Here is a 27,680-nt window from a genome sequence, read left to right on the forward strand (position 1 = left end):
AAGTAGCACACTACCCCAGGATTTAAATATTGGTCTAACTGGCGATAATGACAGTAAAACACCCATAGTATATCAGAATTACTATTAGAATCCTACCACTTTCAGTAAGAAATAATTATTAAACATTTAAACACGAAGCCCATAATAGTAGTGTTCCAACTTGGTTGGGTGTCCTGTTGATAAGTGTTTCTCATCTACACCCAATGCCATGTTTCCAAAATAGGGGATGCAAACGGAGGCAAGGGTTCTCGGCTGCTGTTTGATCTCTCCTTGTGAGTCCAGGGCAAAGTCTGGACTTGGTTGGGACAGGATTGAAGATCAAGAGTTTAGACTGTTTTTGCAGCCAAAAAAAGAACACCTAAATTGAGTCATTTAATACCTTTTCCCATAAATTGTTGATGTTATTGCATTAAAAAGTGCATGTCTTTTTGCATTTATGTACTATATGAAAAATAAAATGACACCCACTATTTTTCAGAGATCCGAGATGACCAGTCTCTAGTTGTGTCACCACCAGGTGCTATTCCCTCAGTTGTTCATGACCAGCATCGGTGGACTGTGTTCGACTCCAAAGTGAACCTCCCTGCTGCTCTAAATGATCCCTTAAGGGTTAAAAGGGAGACTGACTTCTTCACCAAGACCTGGGGCCAGGAATTCTATGAGAAGTTGTATGTTCCAGAGTCACGCTATCTTCCAGAATTGGACAGGAGATTTTTTGAAAAATATAAGCACAGAATTTCAAAGGCATGAAACTTGTTTAAGACAGAGTAATTGTTTATTTTTTAATGTCCAGCCCGGGAATTTTTCACTCATATGTATGGAGATGTCACCATTGTTGGTGAAGGGCTGCAAAATTTAGGCTTATGCTTGGCGATTATGGCCTTTGAGGAGGGAGGGGTCTTTATTGTGACACGGGGCCTCAGTTTTTGCAGTCTCATCTAAAGGACCACCCCATTTAGTCACCTCTTACGACAAGCAAGGGGTAATGAGAACCTATTCTAAGCCAGAATAATTTATGATACATAATATATTAGTTATTATGAATTGTTATTATGAATATACATGAAGAACCACAATGACAGATGATGTCAAGTCCTCATTTTGCCAAGGTTTCCTTGACCTTAGTTGTGCTAAATTTTGATTTGAACATATTTTATTGTATAAATATGCAAAAGGGATTGGTTACAAGTTCTAGCAACTTAGTAAACCTCTCCTGAACTTCTCATTTATAAAATGCTGAATTTTATATATGCTTCAATAAATTAGTACAACATACATGTAGGGTGTGATGTAAAACTTGCTGATTTAATTAGTAATTGTAAAATAAACAAGGATGAAATGTAGAATTTTATGTTCTGTCATGACATCTCAAACATCTACTTGCAGAGATACAGAAAGTATGCCAGATACAAACATCAGATTGACCAAGAAGCTCCTGGTGGAGAAACATTTCTGCAACAGATGGGTAAGTCACCAAAGCTATGAATTTGGCCATGGTGCATGGAACTCGTGAACTTCGTTTAATGGTTATGTTGATACATCGAAATATTTCATTTTAGATCCCCCCCCCCTTATTTTTGTCCTATTCATCTTTATCCAAAGTGGCAAAACTAAAACTAGGTGAATTTAGATTACCCAGTACCCTAAAGTAGCATAAAATTTCAAGATGGGTGAAATCTTTTTCAATGTCAAGTTGAAATTGTCATTGTATTCATCTTGTATCATGTATATCTTGAATACAGTATGTAAATTCCATTACAATATTTCATTTATGTTAAAATGATTATTGTACCTTTTTTCTGTAGAGAAGAACAGAGCTGAACTTCAGCAGTTACCAAAGGTAAATTACAAAATACAGGAACTAGGGATTATTTCACACAGACAGGGATTGATAAGGAAATTTTAGGGATCTAATAGATTATTGCATATTTTTAATGTACGTTATTTTAATTTTTTTTTATCTGAAACAGGTAGATGAGCCTACTATGTTTAGCCATTAAATTGTTAACCAGAAATGTATATGTAGCAGTACAACAGTTTATCACATTTTTTTTGTAGTTGTTCATGCTTTCAAACTTTGACTTGGAAAATACAGACACCTTCAATGCTGTTTTTCCATGGTCACAAGTTGAGGAATGCAAGAAAAATGGAGGGTCACCCCAATCATCTAAACTTCTGCAAGAGAAGGTAAAAAGAAAGACTCAATGAATATTATACAGTGTGCAAGATAACACTCTCTGACACAAAATTTTGTATTATATGTCAAGAAATACGTTCAGCTGCTTGGACTGTGTATATAACTCATAATATGTTTAAAAAAGAAAATATCTAAAATCTACGAAAAAAGGTCAATTCCAACCCTCTAACATACAACTCACAAGAATCTGAATTTTGATTGGCGTACAACAATGAAATAACTAGACTTCTAACATTTCACGATTGTTCATTATTTTCAGTTGAGCCATTATCTTGACATTTTATAGGGCCACATGGCCAGACAAATGTCCACTAAGTCTGGTGTCTTCTTTATTTTCAGTTGAGCCATTATCTTGACATTGTTGAAGTCCACATAGCCAAACAGATTTCCACCAAGTCTGATGCCTTCTTCCAGGCCGTTTCATCACATGACGTCATGCAGGACTACATGCTGAATACTTGTCAGACTATTAAACAGCTGAGGTGCTTACAATTTTGTATTTCTATGCCTATGCAGTGTATATGATTATTATTGCATGCGAGTATCTGTTTTGATCAAGTGTGTACTCTATTGCGGTCAATTTAATCTTATTTTATGGCTGAACTTTAACATCTCATAGATTTATACTGGCTATCAGTAGCTCAGTTGGATAGAGCACTGGCACGGTATGCCAGAGACCCTAGGTTGAAGTTCTGGTTGAGATGATTTTCACCACGGGGAGTGGTGTTTATAAAAACAACTGCAAACCATTGAAATTTTTTTCCTATCCTAGCAGTGAATTTTCATTTCCTATAACAGATATCGATGAATTATTTCCTTTGTGTGAAAATAAAGAAATCTTAGCTCCAACTTTTTCTGTCAGGGATAAAATTCACAGCATTGATGACCTCTTGACCCTTGGGTCATTGAAGATTATGAAGTTAACACAGACAAGAGCAAACTATGTCAATCTTCACAATAAGGTCAGTACTGATTTTAAAAGACAAAATTGTAAGTAGAAAGATGTACTTATTATAGTAGTGAATGTGTTGTAGTGCTTTTTTTGCTGTCGTGTGTAATTTGATTTAAGCTTGACTATAAAAATATCCTGCTAAATTTTATGCATGTAGAACTATTTGTGTGTGAATATGTTTGAATGGGTGGTGAATGTGAAATGTGATTATGAAATGTGAAATTCCATTGGTATTACATTAAGTTATTTAATGATATATGCATATATGTTTCAATGGAAAAATGCAAATAAAAAAAATATACTGTTTGCATTTATTCATATATATATGTGTGTGTGTATTTATGTGCATAATGATATAGTTGATATTGTGAAATACTAGTAACACAGATCATTGTACCAAATAGCCTGTCACCTATACTTGCACTACATATTGAATGTATGCTAATTATGCATATGTCAATTGTACACATACAGCAGTAAGCATACACACAGGCTATTTAAGAAAGCATAAATATATTGTGTGTTTATATGTGTGTTCGAAATATGAATGTTTTGCCATTGAGACGGGAGATTAATGGCATTTTGTCTTTGATCTGCCTGTTTTTGTGTTTGTGGCCTTTTGAACTATTTTATGTGAGATGTATATATCTGCAACATCATGGTAAAGGTCAAGTTCATACTATATATATTGTCTGCTGTGTATGGTATGTTTGTGCATTGGGCGTCTGTCTAAGGTCACATTTGTCAAATGAAGTACTGTGAAGGCAAAATTATATCTCATTTGGACTGAAATGCAAGTGGGCTTTAAATAATCAAAGTTTTTTTTTTACATTTTCAACTTTTCTTCCAGAACCACTTTGATAATTTCTACCAGACTTATAATTTTGTAAAGGAGATTTTATTTTAATCAAATGAAGCCAGAAGAACTGTGATCCTTTCAGGGGAGATAATTGGAAATCAGTAACAGTAGGATTGTGTCAAATTTTATCAAGAACTGCTGTTTCAGAAATGAAAGACTTTGTTTGAAAGCTTCCACATATAGTGTAGATTTTTGTTTGTTCACATCAAGGTCCATAGGGGTTAAATTGCTGAGTGGTGTTTCATGAAGTTTTACATGGAAAATTTATTTTAAAATCTTTACAAGAACAAGGCAGTGAATATTGTCAAAATATTTATGTTAAAACCAATTGCAATCTCTTTCTCCATCTTGAAGACATGGGGTCATGATGGGAATAGAAATCTTTAAGGATATTCTCTCTAATAGCAACTAATTGTATTTCAGTATGTAAGAATAATATACCGGCATCTAATGTACAGTTGTCCTATAACAGATGCTGGCTTAGGGTTGGGTCACAAGTAGGGCTCTATGGATTATGAATCTGTGGAAAGGGCAAGATCATTCATCTGAGCATTTTATGCCATGGGCCTCTGACCCTTAAATAGATATCATTTTTTGTGATTTGTACCTGCAGCTAAAGCTGATGGCTACAGTCCACCAGACCCAGCCCACCATACAGCTGCTTCTGTCCACACAGGAGTTTGTGGGGGCCCTAGATCTCATCTCCACCACCCAGGAGGTCCTCACTCAGGAACTGGCCGGGGTACACAGCTTCAGGTAAATAGTAGAACAACAAACATTTAAACCTCGGTTTCAGGTAAATGGTAACTAATATTTGTGTAGTAGGTAAAAAAAATAACACTCCTATGGATCTATGAAAAAAGTGGCAAAGCATTAAGTCAATTGCATTCGAATTATTAAAATCTGATATGCATGCACATATTCACTAGTTAGTCTTGGCCCTGTTTATTTTTATAGACATTTGGTTAGATTTGGCCCTGTTTGTTGGTAAACACCTGTTTAGTTTTGGCCCAGCTTTTAGCTCACCAGAACTGAAAGCTCAAATTGGCTATTCTGATCACTTTTTATCTGACATTTGTCCATAAACTTTTAGCAGTATCAAATTCTTCTCCAGAACCTATTGGGCCAATTTCATTAAAACTTGGCAAAAATCGCCCTTGGGTAAAGGGGTTTGAAGTTTATTCAAAGGAAGAGCCATGCTCCCTTCAAAGGGGGGATAGTCAGGAAAATGCAAAAATAGGGTCATTTGAAAATCTTCTCAAGAACCACTGGGCCAAAAAAGTTTAATTTGTATGATAGCTTCCTAACATAGTGTGGATTTAAGTTTGTTCAAATCATGGCCCCTGGGGGTAGGATAAGGTAAAAAAAAAATTGGGGATCAAAGTTTCTCTTTTGGATGTATAGCAAAAATCTTTGAAAATCTTCATAAGAAACGATAGGGTTATTATTAATCATGTTGATATGCAAGGATCCCCAGGTTGTGCAGATTCAAATTTATTTAATTCATATACCTCTGTGGTAGGGTAGGAAATCGTTTTATATGGAAATATACAGGAAGGTTATTATAACAAATTCTTTTCAAGAGTAACAGGGCCACACTAAATCATATCAAAATGCAAACATCCCTAAGTTGTGTGGATTTATGGTTTTTTTTTATGCCCCTGGTACTGAAGTGGGGAGGGGGGTGCTCTTGTTTTGGTAAGCACGTGGTTAGTTTTGGCCATTTTTGTTTATTTTTAGACACCTGGGATCTCAGCTGGCTGAGCTAGAGAACATCATAGAGAAGATGTTACAGGAGGATTTTGGGAAATGTGTGTCCTCTGATCTCAATCGTCCTGTCACCGACAAGGAACATCTTCTGGAAGAGGTACACATGACTCAGCACTTCAGCCTCTCTACAGATATTTTCATGTATTAGGATATTTGTGATCACCCATTGTATTATGAGTTTTGTCCTTCACCAGCTTATGTTATAAATTAAATGTAGATGAATAATTATCTTCATTCGAAGCACATTTTTATTTACACATGTGAGTTGGAATGTTGGCAGCAGATAATAAGTTGTCCAAACAATATCTTTTATCTACTGAGACCCTTGAGCTGTATGTATTGAATATAGCTTTTGTCAATGTTGGAAATGAAACCAAAAATTTTTCAGTATGATAAATGATAGAAAATGATAATTTCTGACAGACTTGACGAATCATTAATATTATGATACTATGGCCTTTTCAATGCAATGGGATTATGGTGATTTTTCAATGCATATTTATGGAGGATTGATGTCTATGGTGGGTGTGCGCAATTGTGCAGGAAAAGTATTTTCAGAAACATCATAGAGGAAGAGGATTTGTTTCCAATATGTGGTCATATCATGATTTTATGTTGAAGATGAAAGTTAACCCCCCTCCCCTTCACTCTTCCACCGCTCAAATTGGTTCTCCCATAACCGTTCCATGCCTATCTTTTATTGTTGAATTTGATCTGCCAACAGACTGCAGGTCATTTCATATTGCCAGAATTGTTTATTTTCTAAATTCAGCTTGCAACATTATGTAATCATAAATATTTTAATATAGGCACTTATTGTCTGACTGGAAGATTTGATAGATAAATAGGAAATTAATTTAATTACTGGAGTAAAATTGTAGATTAGATAGATAAATAGGAAATTAACTTAATTACTGGAGTGAAATTGTAGATTAGATAGATAAATAGGAAATTAACTTGATTACTTGAGTAAAATTGTGTAATTTACATAAAGTGTATATCTTATATAACTTGGTAAAAACTGCATACAGGGGTAGAGTCAACTTTGGATATAACATTATTCATGGGACTTTGAAAATTTGAAGGTTCAAATTTTCAAGGTCCCATGAAAATGTTATATCCAAAGTTTACTGAACCCTGTATGTGGTTTTTATGCGATGAACATTATATCCTCTAGTACCAGTCTGAACTAACTTTCTGTTTTAAACAATGAATTTTTCATAATGAATATTTAATAACCTTTTCTTTATAATGTATATTACAAAGACATTGTAAACTGTAAACACAGCTAACGTTTATTTCAAGAATGCATCAATCGTGGTTTGCTTCCGTTTTATGGATAATTTTATTGTTCATTTTATAATATACACACTATTAAATACGGTTAAGTTTACAGTTGGATGTGACATCAAATAACACCGCATTTCATCTCAAGGGCTAAGTATTTCATCAGATTTAGGAACAACTGCAGCAATTCCTTCATCATCTTTATCGTCATCTTCTTCGTCGGGGTTGACCTAGTCCTGGTCCTTTTTCATTGCCATGTCGTTTACAATTTCATCATTTGTCAGTGATGCAGAAGTCCAAATTTAAAATTTTCCATTTATGTGAGGATAAAGAGGTAGCCATTTTAATATGGCTTACACATGCAAGATAAATATGGTACTCATCATCAATGGACAATTAGATCAATTCCCCCCTTAACCCTTGAGTTAATATTTTGATTGGCTTAATTGTGTGATGACTGTATTGATTTTGTTTGGCACCTACTCTTACTACCTCACATGTAAATTACACTTATACATACTTTATAAAAACATGCAAAGAATATGTAACCACAAAAACCGTGAATAACAATTGCAAAAAATAAACCACATGCAGCGAAAATTGAATAATTAAGAAATGATTAGAGAATTTACAGCAGAGCACATGCCTGCAGTCCAATTTATGATATCATTGAATCAAATGTTCATGACTGGTAGTTGACCCCTATTGATTTTCAGGTCAAGATTCACCGTGTTTACAGAATGGATTCAGTTTAGGGGAAGAGGTCAAACATTTCTTGTTTCAGAAATTGGTTTAAGAGCTTATATCCATTGTAAGTTACTTTTTTACATTGAAATTTGTAAATGAATATTTGATTTCCAGGAGAAGATTGTCTCCCTTGTATTTGGAATGCTCAGGAAGAGCCGCTTCAACTTTGTGGATGTGTACAGAGAGGAGGCATTTACAGCAGTCAAGGCCATTGTCAAACAGGTCAGTATGCAGAGGTCAAGGCCATCAGAGGGGTTAAGGCCATTGTCAAACAGGTAAGTACAGGTATGCCAAGGTCATCATCAAACAGATCAGTACACATAGGTCATTGCTATTATCAGACAGGTCAAAAAGACCAAGACCATCAGACACAGGGGTCAAGGCCATAGGCCATCAGAAATGTGTCAAGGCATTGTAAAAAATCTCAGTACAGAAAGGTCATAGCTTTGGAACAGAAGGGTGGGTCAAGTCTATTTTCAAAGAATATAAACCATCAAACTGTTGGGTTATTGTCAGATTTATTAAGTCATTTTAAAGTCATCTAGATATGTTTGGAGATGTAAAAACCATAAGAGGTAGGTCTCTACAGTGAGTTAGTCTATTGAATGGCAAAGTCTCAAACACCAGTCAAGACTTAAATCCAAGGTCATTACCATAAAGGTCAGTATAGTGTCAGACTTAGTAGTCAAGACCTCAGGTCCTCGAAACATCTGGGTATGATATCAAGGGTACCCTTGTGAAACAAACCAGATACACATTGAGAGTGTGAGAACAATTTGAATTTAAGTTTGAATTTAAACATAATAATTATATTTTATTGAGAAACTCAACAGGGTTGGGCAACAGGCACAGGTGTAGCCTATGTAGGTCCTCTCCCAAAAGTGTGAGAACAACTATGGAGTGTGAATAAAGTCTGTGTGCTATTATCCTCAGGTATTAAAATACTCCTCAAAGCTTTGAAACTATTTTTAACTATTTTACCAAAACTACCATAACCAATTTTGGTGGGACTTTAATTTTCATGGTGTGGACATTCCTGTAAATTAACACAACCAAGAGAAACTGGATTGTAAAGAAAAACGGTTTTTGAATTTTCAAAATGAAGTCTTCACATGCTTGCTTATTCTCAAACCACAAATGCTTGGTTCCACAAAATTAGATACTTTACAGTATGTTATCATTAGTCTGTGTCATTCTCAGAGGAGATTGTGTATGATACACCACAGTGAGCAAACAGTGACAAGAAGGAAGAGGATCATTATATAAAACAGATTTCTGGGCTCCATTTTATAAACTGACCCCTGATAGTGATGAAGACTAAGATCACTGAGATCATTTAAAATTTGATTCTGTGTGATGTTCATGAATTAATTTAGTGTGCAATATATTTTCAGACGGTTGTGGAGGCAGTGTCTGAGGCAGAGAATGTTGACAGTGAGGACGGAAATGTCACCAGGTAAAGCATGCTGTGTTACTATAAATATACCACACTGATACTGTAGATATACATGTACCACGCTGTGTTACTATAAATATACCACACTGTGATACTGTAGATATACCACGCTGTGTTACTATAAATATACCACACTGTGATACTATAGATATACCACACTGTGTTACTATAAATATACCACACTGATACTGTAGATATACCAGGCTGTGTTACTATAAATATACCACACTGTGATACTGTAGATATACCATGTTGCGTTACTATAAATATACCACACTGTGATACTATAGATATACCACGCTGTGTTACTATAAATATACCACACTGATACTGTAGATATACCAGGCTGTGTTACTATAAATATACCACACTGTGATACTGTAGATATACCATGTTGCGTTACTATAAATATACCACACTGATACTGTAGATATACCATGCTGTGTTACTATAAATATACCACACTGATACTGTAGATATACCATGCTGTGTTACTATAAATATACCACACTGATACTGTAGACATACCATGCTTCGTTACTATAAATATACCACACTGATACTGTAGATATACCACACCGTGTTACTATAAATATACCACACTGTGTTACTGTAGACATACCATGCTGTGTTACTATAAATATACGACGCTGTGATACTGTAGATATACCATGCTGTGTTTGCAGACATACCATGCTGTGTTACTGTACATACCATATGAGCAGAATTTTTAGCAAGGATTTAATTTTGGCATTATTAGCGAGAGTGATAAGGTCGCTAAAATTGTATATCGCTAATAGCTATCTTCCTTGGAATCATAAAGTCACAAAAATTTGCTCTCGCTAAATATATATAATCGGGGGTACCCATAATGTATGAGAAAATCGCTAAATTTGTGTCTCGCTAAAAATACCACTTATATGGTATACTATGCTGTGTTACTGTAGATATACCGCATCATGTTACTTTAAATCTAGGTTTTTTTAGGCTTTTTGTGTAATTTGATAAAGTTATGTAATATGTTTTGCAACACAATCCATTGTGCTTATGTTTCATAGTATTGTATCAAATGCGTGATATAGTTTCTTCTCACATATAAATCATCAGTGTTGATTTTACCAAAAAAGAAATTTGTTTTCTGATCTTTAGATTTCTTTTTTTTTTCTGTAGTAAGAGTAATCCTATGAAAAATATAGCTGGATGGATTTTAAAGTGTACCATGTGTTTTAGACACTGTTAAATGTCATCAGCAATAGATGGCTACACATGTTAATGCATTGAGGATATGTATTAAGTAGTGCATTAATCCTGGTAACATGAATTATTTTGATGTCCCTGTTTTCTGCAGTCTGGCTGACCAGATGAGAATGCTGAATTATCCCCAGTGGATGACCCTTCTCAGGAAAATCTTCTCTAGTTTGTTGGTGCATCTCAACAGGACAAAGGTGATTGATTAATACTGTACATTGACTGCAGTGGTAAAGATTTTATTCGATGAAAAATGTTCTGTATTTTCGGCATGTTTAAAGGAATTTTGGCATTAATTTGTTAGTTTTCAGTATATTCATACCAATGTAATTATTTTTAAATAGATAACTTTTTCCTAAATGAAAAAGTTATTGGAATAACATTAAAAGAGTGTGGATGAATTCTTTTCATATTCATTGGCTGTATTGAGATGTGGTATTTTGCATGTAACAGGTATAGAATGTGTGCATTCTTTTAACACACAAAAAAGTGGGTGTTGCAGTACTTGTTTTTGTGTCAAAGTCATTTCAAGGTCATACTCTTCATATCAAAGGACCTTGAAATTCCAAAAGAGCAGACATGAATTCTATATAGTTATGAGTCATTACAAATTTTGTCTTAATTTGCGCATAATCACTGTCTATGATCATATTTCTATCTGTTTGGATAGCAAAAACTAATAAACATTGGCAAATTCAATAAAATATAAGATAGACTGAATTTCCTCTGATCATTTTAGATTATTTCTGTTATACTTCTGCTGCTTGTTTTTCTTTTTAAAGTTTTCATTCAATAACACTGATGTACATATAGACATACAATGAAGCAGGGGTATTTGATCAAGAATTTTTTTCTGTCATAAAAGACGGAAGTATAGCATTTAAAATATGACTCTGGGTGGGGTAGCAAGTTCAAGATAGTTCTCAGTTTACTGATGTCTGTTACTTTTGTCAGTTACGACTTATTCCCTTAGTTTTGAAAATAATCTTTCCTTGCTGTGATTTTGTACTATTGGAGATAAATGTCACTACTTTCAAATTTTTAGCCGAGTTGCATAGCAAATCTCGGCTTTGAAATTGGCGAAGGATGGGCGGGCGGCATCCACAATTAGCTTGTCCGGTCTCTAACTTTCATACTTTTTGGTGCATCTTTGTGAAACTTACATAACATGATCACATCCAAAAGAGGAAGGTTCCTATTTATTTTTTAGGTCAAGGTCACTTTGTCACTAAATGCCATAGATTTGAGCTTGTCCGGTCTCTAACTTTCATACTACTTGGTGCGTCTTTGTCAGACTTGCATATTTTGATCACATCCAAAAGAGGAAGGTTCCTATCTATTTTGAGGTCAAAAGGTCAAAGGTAAAGGTCTCTCTTTCACTATATACTGTAGATTTGAGCTTGCCTCTAACTTTTATATATGTACTTGCTGGTGCATGTTTATCAGACTTCAAATCCTGATGACATTGAAGATTCATGTTGCTTTTGAAATCCAAAGGTCAAGGTCATCATCACACTAAATACCTATTGCAGCCATTCAAAGCTTCATACTTATAAACTATATTAAATACGTGCATGTTTTTACTTCGTGAATGCAAGCGTGCATAATTTTCCAAACTGCAACTCGGCCATACGCATCTTTGATGCGTTTTAGAGATTTTCAATGAAGAATTAAACTGATATTTTACTTTGCCATTGATTCACTGAAAATATAGTCCTCCTATAATTCAAGTTCCCATAGACCCCATTTTAGCAATCAATGTTACAAGTGTAAGTAACACAGTGTAATGTGGCTTCATGACTCTGACCCACATGATTCATATCATCTGATTTGTCTAAATGATGACAAGAATTCCTCTTTAACAGGAATCAAAACGTCTACTCATTTCCATGACATTTCATCGCTTCATTAGATAGTTGTGACATTAATTCAGAAATTTTTCGGTGCTTTAAATTACACCTTGAAGATGTGTGATTCAAAGTAATGAAAAAAAATCCACATCATTCATCCAGTAGTACACAGTATGTATAGTTAGTCTTGTGTAATGTAAGGAACTGGTGGCACAGTGATGTGTAGGATACAGACACATGATCTCCAGAGAATTAAAACATCCTGAAATTTGTACCTTTAATTGTAGACATTCCATGGTGTCATCAGTGATGTTATTGGGATAGCGGCCGGGAAGACTCAGGTTCCCAGCCCCCTACCATCCCCCACACGGGACGACTGCCCCCTGAGTGAGGCCGCCCACCTCCATGTATCGGTGTAAGTCCTTGTAAATTTTTGTAGTCTTTTCTGTTTTGATAAAACTACTTTTAAAAATCAGTATAAAAATTCCTCATTGTGCATGTATTTACATGTATAATCATATGTGAGAAAAATTACCCCTGACCTATAGAATATGTTTAAAGAATACTGGATGTTATCTTCATTCACTCTTACATTTTGTAAGTTTGTAGAAATAGATATCTTCATTTACTGTGGAATCTTTAGATTGTGTGGGGAGAAGTTTTAAGCGTGTTAATCTCATTTTTATTTTCTATATGAGTTATATTTTGGGTGCATTGACACAGGAGTGAAGAGGCAGCTGATGTAATGATCACAGAGGCAGAGTATGTCACGGTCCAGACCAGCCTGAATGAAATGCTGTGTGCTGTGTGTGACCATGCCCACGATCGATGTGTCAAGGTCATTGTAGCCAGGGCCAAGGTAATGGATTTCTTCTTTTGTTTTTATGCCCCTACCATGAAATGGCTGGGACATATAATGTTACTCTTTTCCATCCTGCTTTTCATTATCGCTGCTATGGATGCACATATTCAACTGAAATTTAATATTTAGATACATGATTCTTGATGAATTATTTTTGACAGAGTTGTGTCCCTTGGACTTAGATTTACCCAAAAAATAATTAAAGATACAAAATAATTGAACTTTTAATCATACAAATAATAGAATATTGTATTTCCTAACTTTAAATTGAATTATAAAATTATTTCCTTATTGAACTCGTAGCGTCTTGAGTGCGTCAGTAGGCTATAACGCCGTGCTCCCACTGCGTACTTCCTAAAGACGTGCAGATCACAATTCAAAAATAGTAATAAGATTGCTTTATCAAAATCAAATAATGTGATAACCACTTTAAATTTGAATATTTTTATTGATTTGTGTGTGTGTGTTGTCTTTTTCTTTCTTTCCGAAATGCACGCATGACAAATAGCTTGGCATAGGGCCTAGTTGTCAACAATTTAACATATCATAATTTGTCTAATCCAAAAATAAATAATGATTGCACTGTTTATTTTAGAAAAACAGCGCCAATTACAGATGTATAAAAGAATAACATCCCCAAACAGTTTGTAGACAGGGACCCATATAAACATTATTTACTCACAATATTGCCGATTTCATACACGCTTTACTCGCTACATTTGGGTATTTACATCGTTATATGTGTGCACTGGTGGCGAACACATATAAAACTCGGACAATTTGTCAACATCGATTTAAATGTTGCCCATGGTAAATAAATTAGGCCCCTAAAAGTTGAGTTTTTAATAATATCTCGCAATACTTTCACGATCCGAAGGGCGCATGTGACGTCACTGTACCACGTGACTACCTACCTAATTAACTTGACTTTTTGAAATCGGGGCTTAGATTTAAGTCTGTATTGTGGTTAATTATCGCAAAATTTCGGCAAACGAACTATTAGAATTAATGACTATAAGCATAAAGAAGACAAAATGCATGTAATGTTGTATACTTTGAAAACATGAGATGTGTCCTTTAAATGACCGACTCAGAATTGACTGATTAAATGACCCAATCTAATTAAAATTACAAGTAGTGATATACGTGAGCGGATCAAAGGATCTAATTTTAATTAGATTGTAAATGACCCACTCAGAATTGACTGATTAAATGACCCACTCAGAATTGACTGATTAAATGACCCACTCAGAATTGACTGATTTAAGGTTTAAGGTCATTATATGGTAAGACTAGGTTTCAATAAGAATTCAGAACAAAGAAAGTATTACAGAAAGCAGAAAGAAAACAAAGCAATATAATAGTAAAACTTGCAGTAAGTTGAAGGACTCCATTTTCTAAACACATCATGTGTAGCTTTACATCTATAAATAAGAGAACTTAATTCTATTTGTGTGTTAGGATGAAGGACAAATATTTGATGTAGTATGAATATTTTGCAGGACGGATTTTTGGAGCGCTTGTCTTCCAGTGAATTTGTGGGTTTGTCACGAGAGGTCGAAAAATTTGTCACGGATTGTGAAACTATCAGTGGTCGACGATGCATGTCACTCCGATTTAGTCTACAGTCACAGGTGAGTTAGGTGCTACACCAGCCAGAGAGAGATTCATAGTGAGGGTTCATCCAGATAGAGAGAGTTTTATAGTGAGGGTTCATCCAGAAAGAGAGATTCATAGTGAGGGTTCATCCAGATAGAAAGAGGTTCATAGTGAGGGTTCATCCAGATAGAGAGAGTTTCATAGTGAGGGTTCATCCAGATAAAGAGAGGTTCATAGTGAGGGTTCATCCAGATAGAAAGAGGTTCATAGTGAGGGTTCATCCAGATAGAGAGAGTTTTATAGTGAGGGTTCATCCAGAAAGAGAAAGATTCATAGTGAGGGTTCATCCAGATAGAAAGGTTCATAGTGAGGGTTCATCCAGATAGAGTTTCATAATGAGGGTTCATCCAGATAAAGAGAGGTTCATAGTGAGGGTTCATCCAGATAGAAAGAGGTTCATAGTGAGGGTTCATCCAGAAAGAGAGAGGTTCATAGTGAGGGTTCATCCTTCACTATATGGGTTCAATTCATCAGTTCAATCTCCCATTCTTACCATTCAATACATGTACTACTATAAAGAGTAGGGGGTGGGGGAGGCAGTGACCCAATGTGTCTGACTTTGTGATGGGAAATGAATGTTGTCAAATTAATTCAACATGCCTGAAGCATTGTGGACCATCATATTTACTTACTTTTGTAGGCAACCAAGTTTGTAAATAGATTCCATGAGGAGAGAAGGACAAAACTCAGGTACACATTGAATACAATGCTGATTAGCTTTTACATATATAACTCGGGTAAACATTGAACACAATGCTGATTAAAATTGTGGCAATTAACTTTTATGTATAATTGAAGAAATAGTATGGCCTGGATGTGTTGTATTTGTAGATATTATTGATACATTACATACGTCATTACTGTAAATTCCTTATTTTACACGAGTATTTAATATCGTGAAATGACTCATGAATAGATGTCAAATCTCAAGAACAGGAATTTGCAATTGGATTATTGATCGAGATTTTTTACATGTATTGCAGCAATATATTCTTATTTTACGAGTAGTACCTCCCACTAATATACACTATAATAAATTAGGAATTTACAGTTTAATTTCTGTGATAATGTAATGTTTAGAATTTTGAAAATGCAGATATTAGCTTGTTTGAAAAACTGAATGTGAATGATTGTAGCCTGATTTTGGACAATGAGCGATGGAAGATGGCTGATGTCCCTGCAGAATTCCAGGATCTTGTCAATCACATCGCACAAACAGGTCAGAACCACATCACACACACACAGGTCAGAATCACATCACACACACACACAGATCAGAATCACATCACACACACAGATCAGAATCACATCACACACACAGATCAGAATCACATAATACACACAGATCAGAATTACATCACACACACACACAGGTCAGAATCACATCACACACACACACAGATCAGAATCACATCACACACACAGATCAGAATCACATAAAACACACAGATCAGAATTACATCACACCCATAGGTTGGACTAGCATTGTGTGAAGAAATTGAAATGTAACTCATTGAAAGGAGTCATAAAAGCCTTAAGGCAAACATATTGGTTTCAATAGTTATAGATATGGAAACACTGTGGCCATAATTAGGGTAGATGTAGAAACAGAGTGACCTTAATAATGATTGACATAGAAACCCTGTAGCCTTAATCGTGAATGACAAAGAAAACCAATAGCCTTAATCTTGAATGATGTAGAAACACAGTGGACTTTAATCATGAATGACGTAGGAAAATTATTAAGAGTGTTGTATAGAATCTTTTAACATTTGGTCTGAATGTTTTATTTATTGTTAACTGTAGCTGTGAAAGGTGAAATATTTCATGTTTTTAATCGTGATATTTTGTAGGTGTATTGAGTTTACCAGAAAGAGCATCTGAATCAGGTTTGTATATATACAAGCATTTTTGCTGTTTTTATAATAAATTTATCATGTTTATTCTTACAATGATATTCTGTGGAGTTAGGTGGGGGGAAAAAAATTTCATTTAAAAAAGGCAGTTTTTTGATACAAGGAATATACATGTAGAATGTTCATTTAATTTAGATCATATTTCATTGGCATTTTTGATTTCATTGTGAATGAATGTGATATTGATCTTCTGAGCAAATGGAATGAGTTTTTGGGAGGCCTAATACTTTGTTGTCAGTAAAACCTTGTGTGATGTATTGCTCACAACATAAAGAAACTATACAGCTTTTATGTGATGTGTTGGCTACAATTTAAAGAAACTATACACTCAATTGAATTAAGGCGTCCCATATAAAAATAAAGTAAAATAGATGCATAAAATGATCTTTAGTGTTTTATATGGATAATATTTCATGAAAAATATCCGAGAACGAAACAATGTTTAAACCAATACCCAGTAAGCTTCCATATACTTCGGAGCAAGTTCTCCCATAAAAGGAAGGAAGTTTAAAATGCATCTAATGCAGCATATTTCTTAATTTTCGAGAGTTTGCAAGAGATTATCAGATGCGGAAAGGGGGGTTTCTTTTTGTGTCAGAAGTTGCTCTCAACACTTTTCTGATATATCAATGTACTAAGAATATAAATATATAAACATCAAGCACCACCATACCTCTCAACTATCACTGTATACCTCTCAACTATCAATGTATACCTCTCAACTATCAATGTATACCTCTCAACTATCACTGTATACCTCTCAACTATCAATGTATACCTCTCAACTATCACTGTATACATCTTAACTATCACTCACTGTATACCTCTCAACTATCGATGTATACATCTCAACTATCACTGTATACCTCTCAACTATCAATGTATACATCTCAACTATCACTATATACCTCTCAACTATCACTGTATACCTCTCAACTATTACTGTATACCTCTCAACTATCACTGTATACCTCTCAACTATCAATGTATACCTCTCAACTATCACTGTATACATCTTAACTATCACTCACTGTATACCTTTCAACTATCGATGTATACATCTCAACTATCACTGTATACCTCTCAACTATCACTGTATACATCTCAACTATCACTGTATACCTCTCAACTATCAATGTATACATCTCAACTATCACTGTATACCTCTCAACTATCGATGTATACATCTCAACTATCACTGTATACCTCTCAACTATCACTGTATACCTCTCAAGTATCACTGTATACATCTCAACTATCACTGTATACCTCTCAACTATCACTGTATACCTCTCAACTATCAATGTATACATCTTTTGGCCATTTAGATTGCGTACCTGTTACAATTCTGAAATCAAGAGCAAAATCATTCTTGGAAAAAAGAAAGTTTGCAGTCTATCGTGATGCATTGATGTGGAATTTAGACAACATAGGTTGTGTATAGTAAGTTTTGCACACTATTATAAAACTATAAGACTTCTTACTATCCTCAGACAAAGGCCCTTCAGAAGTGCTGCTTGTGGAGGAGCAGACTTTTGCTGTTGTAGGGTAAGTCATCATGCGAATGGTAAAAGTCAGAGGCTGAATTGGACATGTTGGTAATCAAAATTCAGATTTATTCATAGGACTATGAATGCATGTAACATCAGAATGCTGTTCAATTCACTCACTTCAAAGCAGCCATGACAGTTATTTTGTGGGATGATAGATATGGGAATCTTTGGAAATAATTAGTTCTAAAAGACTCATTAACATCTCAAACAAAATGTAAATACATTGTATAAGCTGAATGTTTATTTTTTTTAAAACAATGTGGAAATCTAAATGCTTTTGGTGTGCAGACAAACTTTCATAATTCTGGAATGTAGTTCATTTGTATGATCACATAGCATATATACCAGCATGAATTTTAAACGAAATAATTATTCATTCATTGTCTCACCGTTGTTAGTAGCTGGATGTTTGTATGTCAGTGGTTTGTAGCTTATTATGTGTGATGTCAATGGTTTGTAGCTTATTGTTGGTGATGTCAGTGGTTGTTTATAGCTTGGTGTTGAAGATGTCGGTGGTTATTTTGCAGGTTGGTGATGTTGGTGATTGTTTGCAGCTTATTGTTGGTGATGTTGGTGGTTGTTTATAGCTTGGTGTTGGTGATGTCGGTGGTTATTTTGCAGCTTGGTGTTGGTGATGTCGGTGGTTGTTTATAACTTGGTGTTGGTGATGTCAATGGTTATTTTACAGCTTGGTGTTGGTGATGTTGGTGGTTGTTTGTAGCTTGGTGTTGGTGATGTCAGTGGTTATTTGCAGCTTGGTGTTGGTGATGGTGGTGATTGTTTGTAGTTTTGTGGTTATTTATATCTTGGTGGTTGTTTATAGCTTGGTGGTTGTTTATAGCTTGGTGTTGATGATGTCGGTGGTTTATTATAGCTTGGTGTTGATGATGTTGGTGGTTATTTTGCAGCTTGGTGTTGGTGATGTCGGTGGTTGTTTGTTGCTTGGTGTTGGTGATGTCAGTGGTTATTTGCAGCTTGGTGTTGGTGATTGTAGTTTTGTTTGTAGCTTGGTGTTGATGATGTTGGTGGTTTATAATAGCTTGGTGTTGATGATGTTGGTGGTTTATTTTAGCTTGGTGTTGATGATGTTGGTGGTTTATTTTAGCTTGGTGTTGATGATGTCTGTGGTTTATTATAACTTGATGTTGATGTCGGTGGTTTATTATATAGCTTGGTGTTGATGATATCGGTGGTTTATTATAGCTTGGTGTTGATGATGTTGGTGGTTTATTATAGCTTGGTGTTGATGATGTTGGTGGTTTATTATAGCTTGGTGTAGATGATGTCGGTGGTTTATTATAGCTGGTGTTGATGATGTTGGTGGTTTATTATAGCTGGTGTTGATGATGTCGGTGGTTTATTATAGCTTGGTGTAGGTGATGTCAGTGGTTTATTATAGCTTGGTGTTGATGATGTCAGTGGTTGTTTGTTATTTTGTGTAAGTTCTGTTCACAGTTGTTTGCAGCTTAATGATGATGGTGGTTGTTTGTAGCTTGGTATTATGAGTTCAAGATAATTGTTCACTTACAATTTTGTTGTTGGTTACAGTCTCATTCTGTTTACAGTGTTTATATTTACAGTATCATCATTTAGTTTACAGCTTTAGAATTGATTTTTCACTATAATGTTCACTTTTACAGCATGGTTCTGACTTTTATTATAGCATCATCACATCGTTTACAATATTGGATTGGATTTTTATGTATTGTTTACTGTATTTATTATTTTCTTTTACAACATTAAGCTGATGTGTACAGTGTTTATATTTAGTTTTCTGCATTAAGTTGATCTTTACAGTATTACTGTGTTGTTTTACAGCACAGTGTTGATGCTGCTGAAGATGATGGTAGAATACTGTCAGTGTGTAAACGACATTCCATCAGCAGCACCTGACCTGATGTCTAGACTGGTGGACCTCTTCAAAGTGAGTCACGGCCAGTAAGAGTAGTCATAATCACAGACCTCACAGAGCGCGAGATTAACACTCACTGTAAACAGAATAACAACCATGTGTTCTGTTTTTGTAGATTTTCAATTCAAGAACTTGTCAGTTGGTGCTGGGTGCTGGTGCCCTTCAACTCGTGGGACTAAAAACAATCTCTACAAAAAATCTAGGTATTTATCCCTTTGTAACAAAATTTGGACAGTGTTTAGAAAAATGGTGTGTGTGACCTACTTCATGTGTATGTAATACCAACATATATTGCATGAGATTCAGAGTTGTAAAATTTGCCAAATGGGACTGCTCTACTTTGTGGTGCTCTAGTTAGTTCACCTGAACTAAAATCTCAAGTGGGCTATTCTGATCACCTTTTGTCTGTCATCTGTCTGTTCATAAACTTTTCACATTTTCATTTTCTTCTCCAGAACCACTGGGCCAATTTTAAATAAACTTGATACAATTCATCCATGGGTGAAAGGAATTCAAGTTTGTTCAAATGAAAGCTTCCTGACATATTGCAGATTCAAGTTTGTTAAAATCATAGCCCCCGGGGGTAGGGTGGGGCTATAGTAAGGGATCAAAGTTTTCCATGGGAATTTATGGGGAAAATATTTAAAAATCTTCTTCTAAAGAACTACTGGGCTAGGAAAGTTCAAATTCACATGCCAGCTTTTGATAGAGTACAGATTCGAGTTTGTTAAAATCATGTCCCTTGGGTTTAGGATGAGGCCACAATAGGGGATCAAAGTTTTACATGGAAATATGTAGGTAAAATCTTTAAAAATCTTCTTCTTAAGAACCACTGGGCCAGAGGAGCTGAACTTTACATGAAAGGTTCCTGACATAGTGCAGATTCAAGTTTGTTAAAATCATGGCCCCCGGGGGTGGGGTTGGACCACAATAGAGGGTCATAGTTTTACATACATACATTGTATAGGGAAAATCTTTAAAAATCTTCTTCTCAAGAACCACTGTGCCAGAAAAGTTCAAATTTACATGGCAGCTCTGACATAGTGAAGATTCAAGTTTGTAAAAATCATAGCCCCCAGAGGGTAGGGTGGAGCCGCAATAGGGGATAAAAAATTTATGTACAAATATATTGAGAAAATCTTTAAAAATCTTCTTTTCAGAAACGTGTAAATTTACATGAAAGCTTTCTAACATAGAGTAGATCCAAGATTGTGCAATTCATAGTACTCAGGGGTAGGGTGAGGCCACAGTAGGGGATCAAAGTGTTATATGCTGATATATAGAAACAAGAGGGCCTAGAATCGCTCTTCTGATAAATTGTACAACCCCACCATTTCTATTCTTAGCCTCTTAGTATTCTAAATCTTTAGTTAAATCCTAAGAATTCAAAAAAAGTAGGTCAATGTGACCTACTTTTTGGTTTACACATTTTGAGAACCCAAGAAATATCAACTGACAAAGTTTGATGATTTTAAGCCAATTAGTATCTGAATATTGAAATATAGCTGTCAAATTCCAATCGTAATTCATGGTGACCTACTTTTTGGTCAACGAACTCCGAACATGCAAGACCCATCAACTGACAAAGTTTGATGACTGTAGGTCAAATAGTATCTGAAATATATAAATATAGTCGTCCAATTCCAAAAGTAGGTCAAGGTGACCTACTTTTTGGTCGAAACCCTTCGAACATGCAAGACCCATCAACTGACAACATTTGATGACTGTAGGTCAAATAGTATCTGAAATATATAAATATAGCCGTCAAATTCCAAAAGTAGGTCAAGGTGACCTACTTTTTGGTCGACACACTCCGTAGACTCAAGATGCATCAACTGTCAAAGTTTGATGATTGTAGGTCAATTAGTGACTGAAATATATAAATATAACTGTCAAATGCCAAAAGTAGGTCACAGTGACCTACTTTTTGGTCGATACACTCCGAAGACTCAAGATGCATCAACTGACAAAGTTTGATGATTGTAGGTCAAATAGTGTCTGAAATATAGTAATTTAGCTGTCAAATACCAAAAGTAGGTCACGGTGACCTACTTTTTGGTCGACACAAACCGAAGACTGAAGACGCATCAACTGACAAAGTTTGATGATCCTAGGTTTTACAGTGTCCAAAATATGCATCTAAAATTGAAAATGTGAAATTTGAATATCTGCAAAATTCAAAAAGTAGGTCACTGTGACCTACTTTTTTATAAATATGTTTCAAGGCCTCAAGATGCATCAACTTACAAGATTTGATGATTCTAAACCTCTCGGTATTTGAAATAACAACTTAAAATATATCTATAACTGATAAGCCATAAAATTCAGAAAGTAGGTCACGGTGACCTATTTTTCAGTTGACGCATTTCAAGGTCCCATGATCCACCAACTGACAAGTTTTGATGATCATAGGCTTCAAAGTGTCCAAAATATGCATCAAAATTAATTTTAAAATAAATACCTGCAAAATTAAAAAAGTAGGTCACCGTAACCTACTTTTGAGACAACTTGACACAAGGTCCTAAGATGCATCAACTGTCAAAATTTGATGATCCTAGTCCTTATAATGACTAAAATATCAAAGATTTAAGGAAATATAAATTTAGGTCAACTTTGAAGTGACCTTGAGACCACGCCCTTTGCCCCAGGGTAATGCCTTAAACAATTTTTAATCTACAACATATCCTCATCCTTATGTGTAAGTTTGGTGATAATCTGCCCAGTGGTTCATGAGAAGAAGATTTTTTAGCAACCACTACTTTTGTTTGTATTTTCATGATTATCTCCCCTTGTTAAAGGGTCACATCCCTCTATTTAGTATGTATGAAAGCCCTTGGCCCAATGATACCCTGTAACAAATTTGAAAAAAATTGGCCAAGGGGTTCTTGAGTTATAGCCCTTTTTCTAAAAAGTTTACGCACACCGCACAAATGGCCATAGCATTAGGTCTTTGAGCCTTCGGCTCAGAAGAGCTAAAAATCTTTTAAAACCTAGGGCTTTCATATTTTGTAGATATATTCTCTACAGAAAGACCTTCCATGTGGTGGAATGGTTTTCAATCTTGTGACCTTGAAATTTGACATACTGTTAAGAAAATATAACCTATTAGATATTTTTAGAAGTATTCATGGTAGGGATTTCATATTTTGTATAGATTCTCTATGACAAGATAATCGTGTGAAACATGTGACCTTGACCTACTTTCTTTGAAAACCTGACATAATCATTATCACCTGAACTTTTTAAGGAAAAGTTTATATTTGTATATAGATTTTTATGGCAAGACCTTGTTTTACTTCAGTGTTTGACCTTGTGACCTTGACCTGGAAGTTTGACCTACTTTTAATAAAGATATGACCAATTCAATATCTTTTCAACTATTTAAGATAGAGCTTTCATATTTTGTATATAGTTTTCTTATGGCAAGGTCTTTCGTATCATGCTGTGATCTATGACCTTGTGACCTTGGTATTATCCAGAACAGCAAGATCATGTTAGTCATTGGTGTTGAGGCATTTCTGTGTTATGTGAATTCATTTTCAGTAATGTTGTGATCCTTTGGGTCAAGGTTGGGGCCACAATATGGGATCAAAAATTTTCATGGGAATAAAAATTGATCAAAAATCTGTTTGGAATCACAACAGCTGAACAGTGGCAGGGCCAAGGTAATTCAGGTGAGCAATGGGCCTATGGGCCTCTTGTTTCAATGTGTAATGACAAGTGTATGCTCTGATTTAGTATATATGTAACAAATTAATGTCATCCAGAGGAAGGAAAGAAATGCAATGTACAGCAAACAGTATTCACAGAGAAGTCAACTTTTGCTTTCTGTTTACAGCCCTAGCATCAAGATGTTTACAGCTTGTCGTACACTTCATTCCAAAAGTCCGTCTTCATTTTGAGGAGAGACTGGCATCTAAAAATAAAGCAATGCTCAAACACTTTGACCAAGTACAGAAGGTAAATAAGCAGTACTCTTTATTAGTACAGAAGGTAAACAAGCAGTACTCTGTAATAGGACAGAAGGTAACAAGCAGTACTGTGTATTAGTACAGAAGGTGAACAAGCAGTACTGTGTATTAGTACAGAAGGTGAACAAGCAGTACTGTGTATTAGTACAGAAGGTGAACAAGCAGTACTGTGTATTAGTACAGAAGGTAAACAAGGAAAATGTAGGCTATAACTGAGAATAAACTATTGCAACATCAGAACCTTTGTTATTGAAGTGAACATCACCTCTGCTAGATGATTTTTTAAATCTTAATTGAAATATTGTTTTGTTTCAGGACTATTGTGATCACATTAATGAAATAACCAACAAACTTGTCAGTGTCATGGAGGGGGTTATAGCTCAACAACTGTCAAAGGTCAGTGAAAAGGTTAAAGGTCATGCAGTATAATATAGTGATAAAAGAACATGTTGTTAACTTGGTCACATTGTTACTAATTCTGTCATATTAATATTTTTATAATAAATACAGACAGTGCTATGTTATAAACTTTTTTCATGTGAAATTTGATTTTTTTAGTATACTGCAAGTGACTTGTATTTTGAAAAACTGTATTTTTTTTAAAATTTACCTTATGTTCGTGAATGTTCAATTAGTTGATCTCAACATACTGTTTGTATACTTATTCTAGAGTATTTACAATTTAGCACAGTCGAAGCTGGTTCATAATCATGATTTCGTGCTTATACGTATGATAATGGATGAATAGAGAATTATATATTTACCGCAACTGTAAATTAGTACTGTAGCTTTACTGCTAATATTTAGTCCTACTAAATAAGTACATTTAAAGCATTTAGACAAAATTATTCAGGAGAACCTTATTTTCACACCAAGACATTTACATCACCATTATGTTATTTACTGTACATTAATCAGTATTGTTTTATACTCTGTTTCAGTGGGAGGTGAAAGCTCCTATGCCCTCCATATGTTTCAGGTCAATCTGTAAGCAGATCAGTAAGATGCATGAGGCTGTCCTTGACATTTTATTGCCTGATCAGATCAAGGTCAGTATTCACTGCAGAATCATGTCAATTCATTCCATACTCATGGATTGTGAAAAGTTACAAATTAAGATGTGATATTGTGTGATTTGAAGTGTAAACATGAAATTTTGCACAATAAATACACAAGGATAAATTAATTATTATTAATGAAAAATTTCTAATTCTTCTTTCTAGATTAATTGTCTTGTAAATCAGTAACAAATTATAAGTATAAAAATTTAAAATTGTAGGTCCCCAACATTTACTATAAGTGTAATTTACTATTTTACATGATAATTTTTTTGGGAAAATATGGAGCACACGTGCTCCAACACTGCATGTTACTAATACAATGTGTAAAATGATTATTTGAACTCAATTTATGAATATGATTAAGTGCACATGTACTGTGCTATTTCCCCCAAAAAATATATAGTGAAAATGTTCAACTTTTTAATTGAGAAATTAGGAAGTTTTGTGATGTCTTAGAAACAATTGCAAATGTAATTGATACTCATAGATGTTGATTCAGTTTGTTGCTATGATTTATCTGGACATTCAATTGATTGGTTTTTTTTAGGCCACCTTAGTCATTCAGATAACCAATTGCTATAGGTCTGCATTTGTTGTCTTGCGTCCAAAGTGCGTTAACAATTGAACATTTTCAACTTCTTGATAACTACCCTTTCAATCTTTAAAAATTTGGTATGAAACATCTTTGGGCCAAGGGACTAAATTTCAGGACTCCCTCACCCCTTTGGGGATTAGGGGCATGGCAAAAACTGCTCAAATATGTTAGAAAAACTAAATATGTAATCATATAGAGCAGGAAGGCCGCTACCAAAAATTTAAATTTCATGATCCCCTAGGTAGGGGTTTTGTCTGCAGTCCAGGGCCAAACTTGGCATATAGTGTTCATGTGTAAAACATTTAGATAACATCTTAATGCTATTAATACTAAATTGAAACTAAATGAATGTTTAGGAGGAGCAGGTAGCCCTTTATCAAAATTGTTAAAAAAAAAAAAAAAAAAAAAAAAAAAATCCAACCAGGGTGGGGCCATGGTGATTAAATGTTTTTATCATTTAAAAGACTCTTTTTTAATTTTGTTGGTACTGTATGAAAATCAAATGAAAATTTAGGAAAAGTAGAAAGAAATGTACCAAAATTATGAGTTTTGCAACCCCAGAGTTCTGATTCTAGGGCAGGTCCAAAATAGACATAAAGTTATATATAACATTTAATATATTTTGTAAAGTATTTCACCAGTATGTCTATTTTAAGGGGATTTTTTTTTTACTGCTGCTAAATATCAGAATTTAGCTTGGATATGCAGGACAAGAAAATTATGATAGATTTCATAGTGTTGGGGCTTTTGATTAATTCAACTTATACTCAGGTGACTGATAAGGCCTGTGGGCCTCTTGTTTGTTTTATAGGGCAGACATTAGTAATGATATTGAAGATAGTCCTTTTCAATTGATTCTGATCGTACAGTGTACATGCAGTCCTCCAAATTGTAATAACGGTTCTTCTTTTCGGCTTGTGCAGGAACTCTTCACTAGAATCAATGGTTGTTTTAAGAAGTTGGTTGGTCAACAGCTGAACAATTTAGAAGTTTCCAAAAATGGAGGGCCACAGCATGGGTAAATGTTAGGGAAAAAATTAATAGACTATAATACAGTGTTAATCTATAAATTTTTAATGAAGTTTTATGTTCTGTGACTAAATAAATGAATTTCGTCAATTTAAGGCTGGTGATGTCGGACCTTGCATTTTACTCTGGAACATTTAAGACTTTACGAGGATTAGAGAGTTTAGCACAGGATATGAATGATGTGTGGGAGAAAAGGTGACAGCGCCCCCTACAAACTGATTGTCATTACAGTACCCCAACAGACTATGAAGCACCCACTACTGGCACTGATTATCATTACACAATCCAACCATCATTATTTCTCTGTGTGCAATAAGTCATCTTTATGTATAAGGCAGAGCACACCCAGGTGTTATACATTTATAATGGCATTTTGGGGAAAACCTAACTTATATTTTTATGCATTTTACAAGACTATTATTTTCTGATGTCTGTGATTTCTAAGACTGCATGCCAGTAAAACCTATACAAATAATAAAGATTATTTATTGACCATGTTTATAAACTAGTATTCAGGTTTTTATTGATTGTGTTGATTGGAAGACCATCATGATTTCCATGTATACTGGTAAAATTGCAACATATGTTAAACATGAATATCCAATCATATGTTAAACATGTATTGCAATTTTACCTGTATAAAGTAAATATTTAAACATTTTAAACACTGTTGTTATTTTTCTGAAAACACATCATTTAGAATGCATCATTTTGAGTGCAAATTATAAAAGAATAAGTGTTTTCATAATTACACTG

The 27,680-nt window shown here is 34.7% G+C and overlaps 1 protein-coding gene across 1 annotated transcript in view; it reads left to right on the plus strand.

The window, feature by feature from the left end:
• The window catches only part of LOC125651553 (vacuolar protein sorting-associated protein 54-like), a 29,459-nt gene extending 2,030 nt beyond the window's left edge, over nucleotides 1–27,429 (plus strand). Inside the window, exons 2-26 of the mRNA XM_048880206.2 lie at nucleotides 479–744; nucleotides 1,387–1,465; nucleotides 1,806–1,840; nucleotides 2,059–2,187; nucleotides 2,537–2,679; nucleotides 3,060–3,159; nucleotides 4,622–4,764; nucleotides 5,749–5,875; nucleotides 7,927–8,034; nucleotides 9,207–9,268; nucleotides 10,617–10,713; nucleotides 12,654–12,781; nucleotides 13,090–13,225; nucleotides 14,731–14,862; nucleotides 15,528–15,577; nucleotides 16,024–16,106; nucleotides 16,741–16,776; nucleotides 18,297–18,351; nucleotides 20,175–20,280; nucleotides 20,384–20,471; nucleotides 24,107–24,228; nucleotides 24,555–24,635; nucleotides 25,181–25,288; nucleotides 26,819–26,913; nucleotides 27,021–27,429. Of these exons, the coding sequence (XP_048736163.2) occupies nucleotides 479–744; nucleotides 1,387–1,465; nucleotides 1,806–1,840; nucleotides 2,059–2,187; nucleotides 2,537–2,679; nucleotides 3,060–3,159; nucleotides 4,622–4,764; nucleotides 5,749–5,875; nucleotides 7,927–8,034; nucleotides 9,207–9,268; nucleotides 10,617–10,713; nucleotides 12,654–12,781; nucleotides 13,090–13,225; nucleotides 14,731–14,862; nucleotides 15,528–15,577; nucleotides 16,024–16,106; nucleotides 16,741–16,776; nucleotides 18,297–18,351; nucleotides 20,175–20,280; nucleotides 20,384–20,471; nucleotides 24,107–24,228; nucleotides 24,555–24,635; nucleotides 25,181–25,288; nucleotides 26,819–26,913; nucleotides 27,021–27,123 (2,612 nt within the window). The 3' untranslated portion in view covers nucleotides 27,124–27,429. The remainder of the gene's footprint in view (nucleotides 1–478; nucleotides 745–1,386; nucleotides 1,466–1,805; nucleotides 1,841–2,058; nucleotides 2,188–2,536; nucleotides 2,680–3,059; nucleotides 3,160–4,621; nucleotides 4,765–5,748; nucleotides 5,876–7,926; nucleotides 8,035–9,206; nucleotides 9,269–10,616; nucleotides 10,714–12,653; nucleotides 12,782–13,089; nucleotides 13,226–14,730; nucleotides 14,863–15,527; nucleotides 15,578–16,023; nucleotides 16,107–16,740; nucleotides 16,777–18,296; nucleotides 18,352–20,174; nucleotides 20,281–20,383; nucleotides 20,472–24,106; nucleotides 24,229–24,554; nucleotides 24,636–25,180; nucleotides 25,289–26,818; nucleotides 26,914–27,020) is intronic.
• Nucleotides 27,430–27,680: the final 251 nt, after the last annotated feature.

This window comes from Ostrea edulis, chromosome 5, assembly GCF_947568905.1.
Source record: "Ostrea edulis chromosome 5, xbOstEdul1.1, whole genome shotgun sequence".
NCBI classification, from domain to species: Eukaryota; Metazoa; Mollusca; class Bivalvia; order Ostreida; family Ostreidae; genus Ostrea; species Ostrea edulis.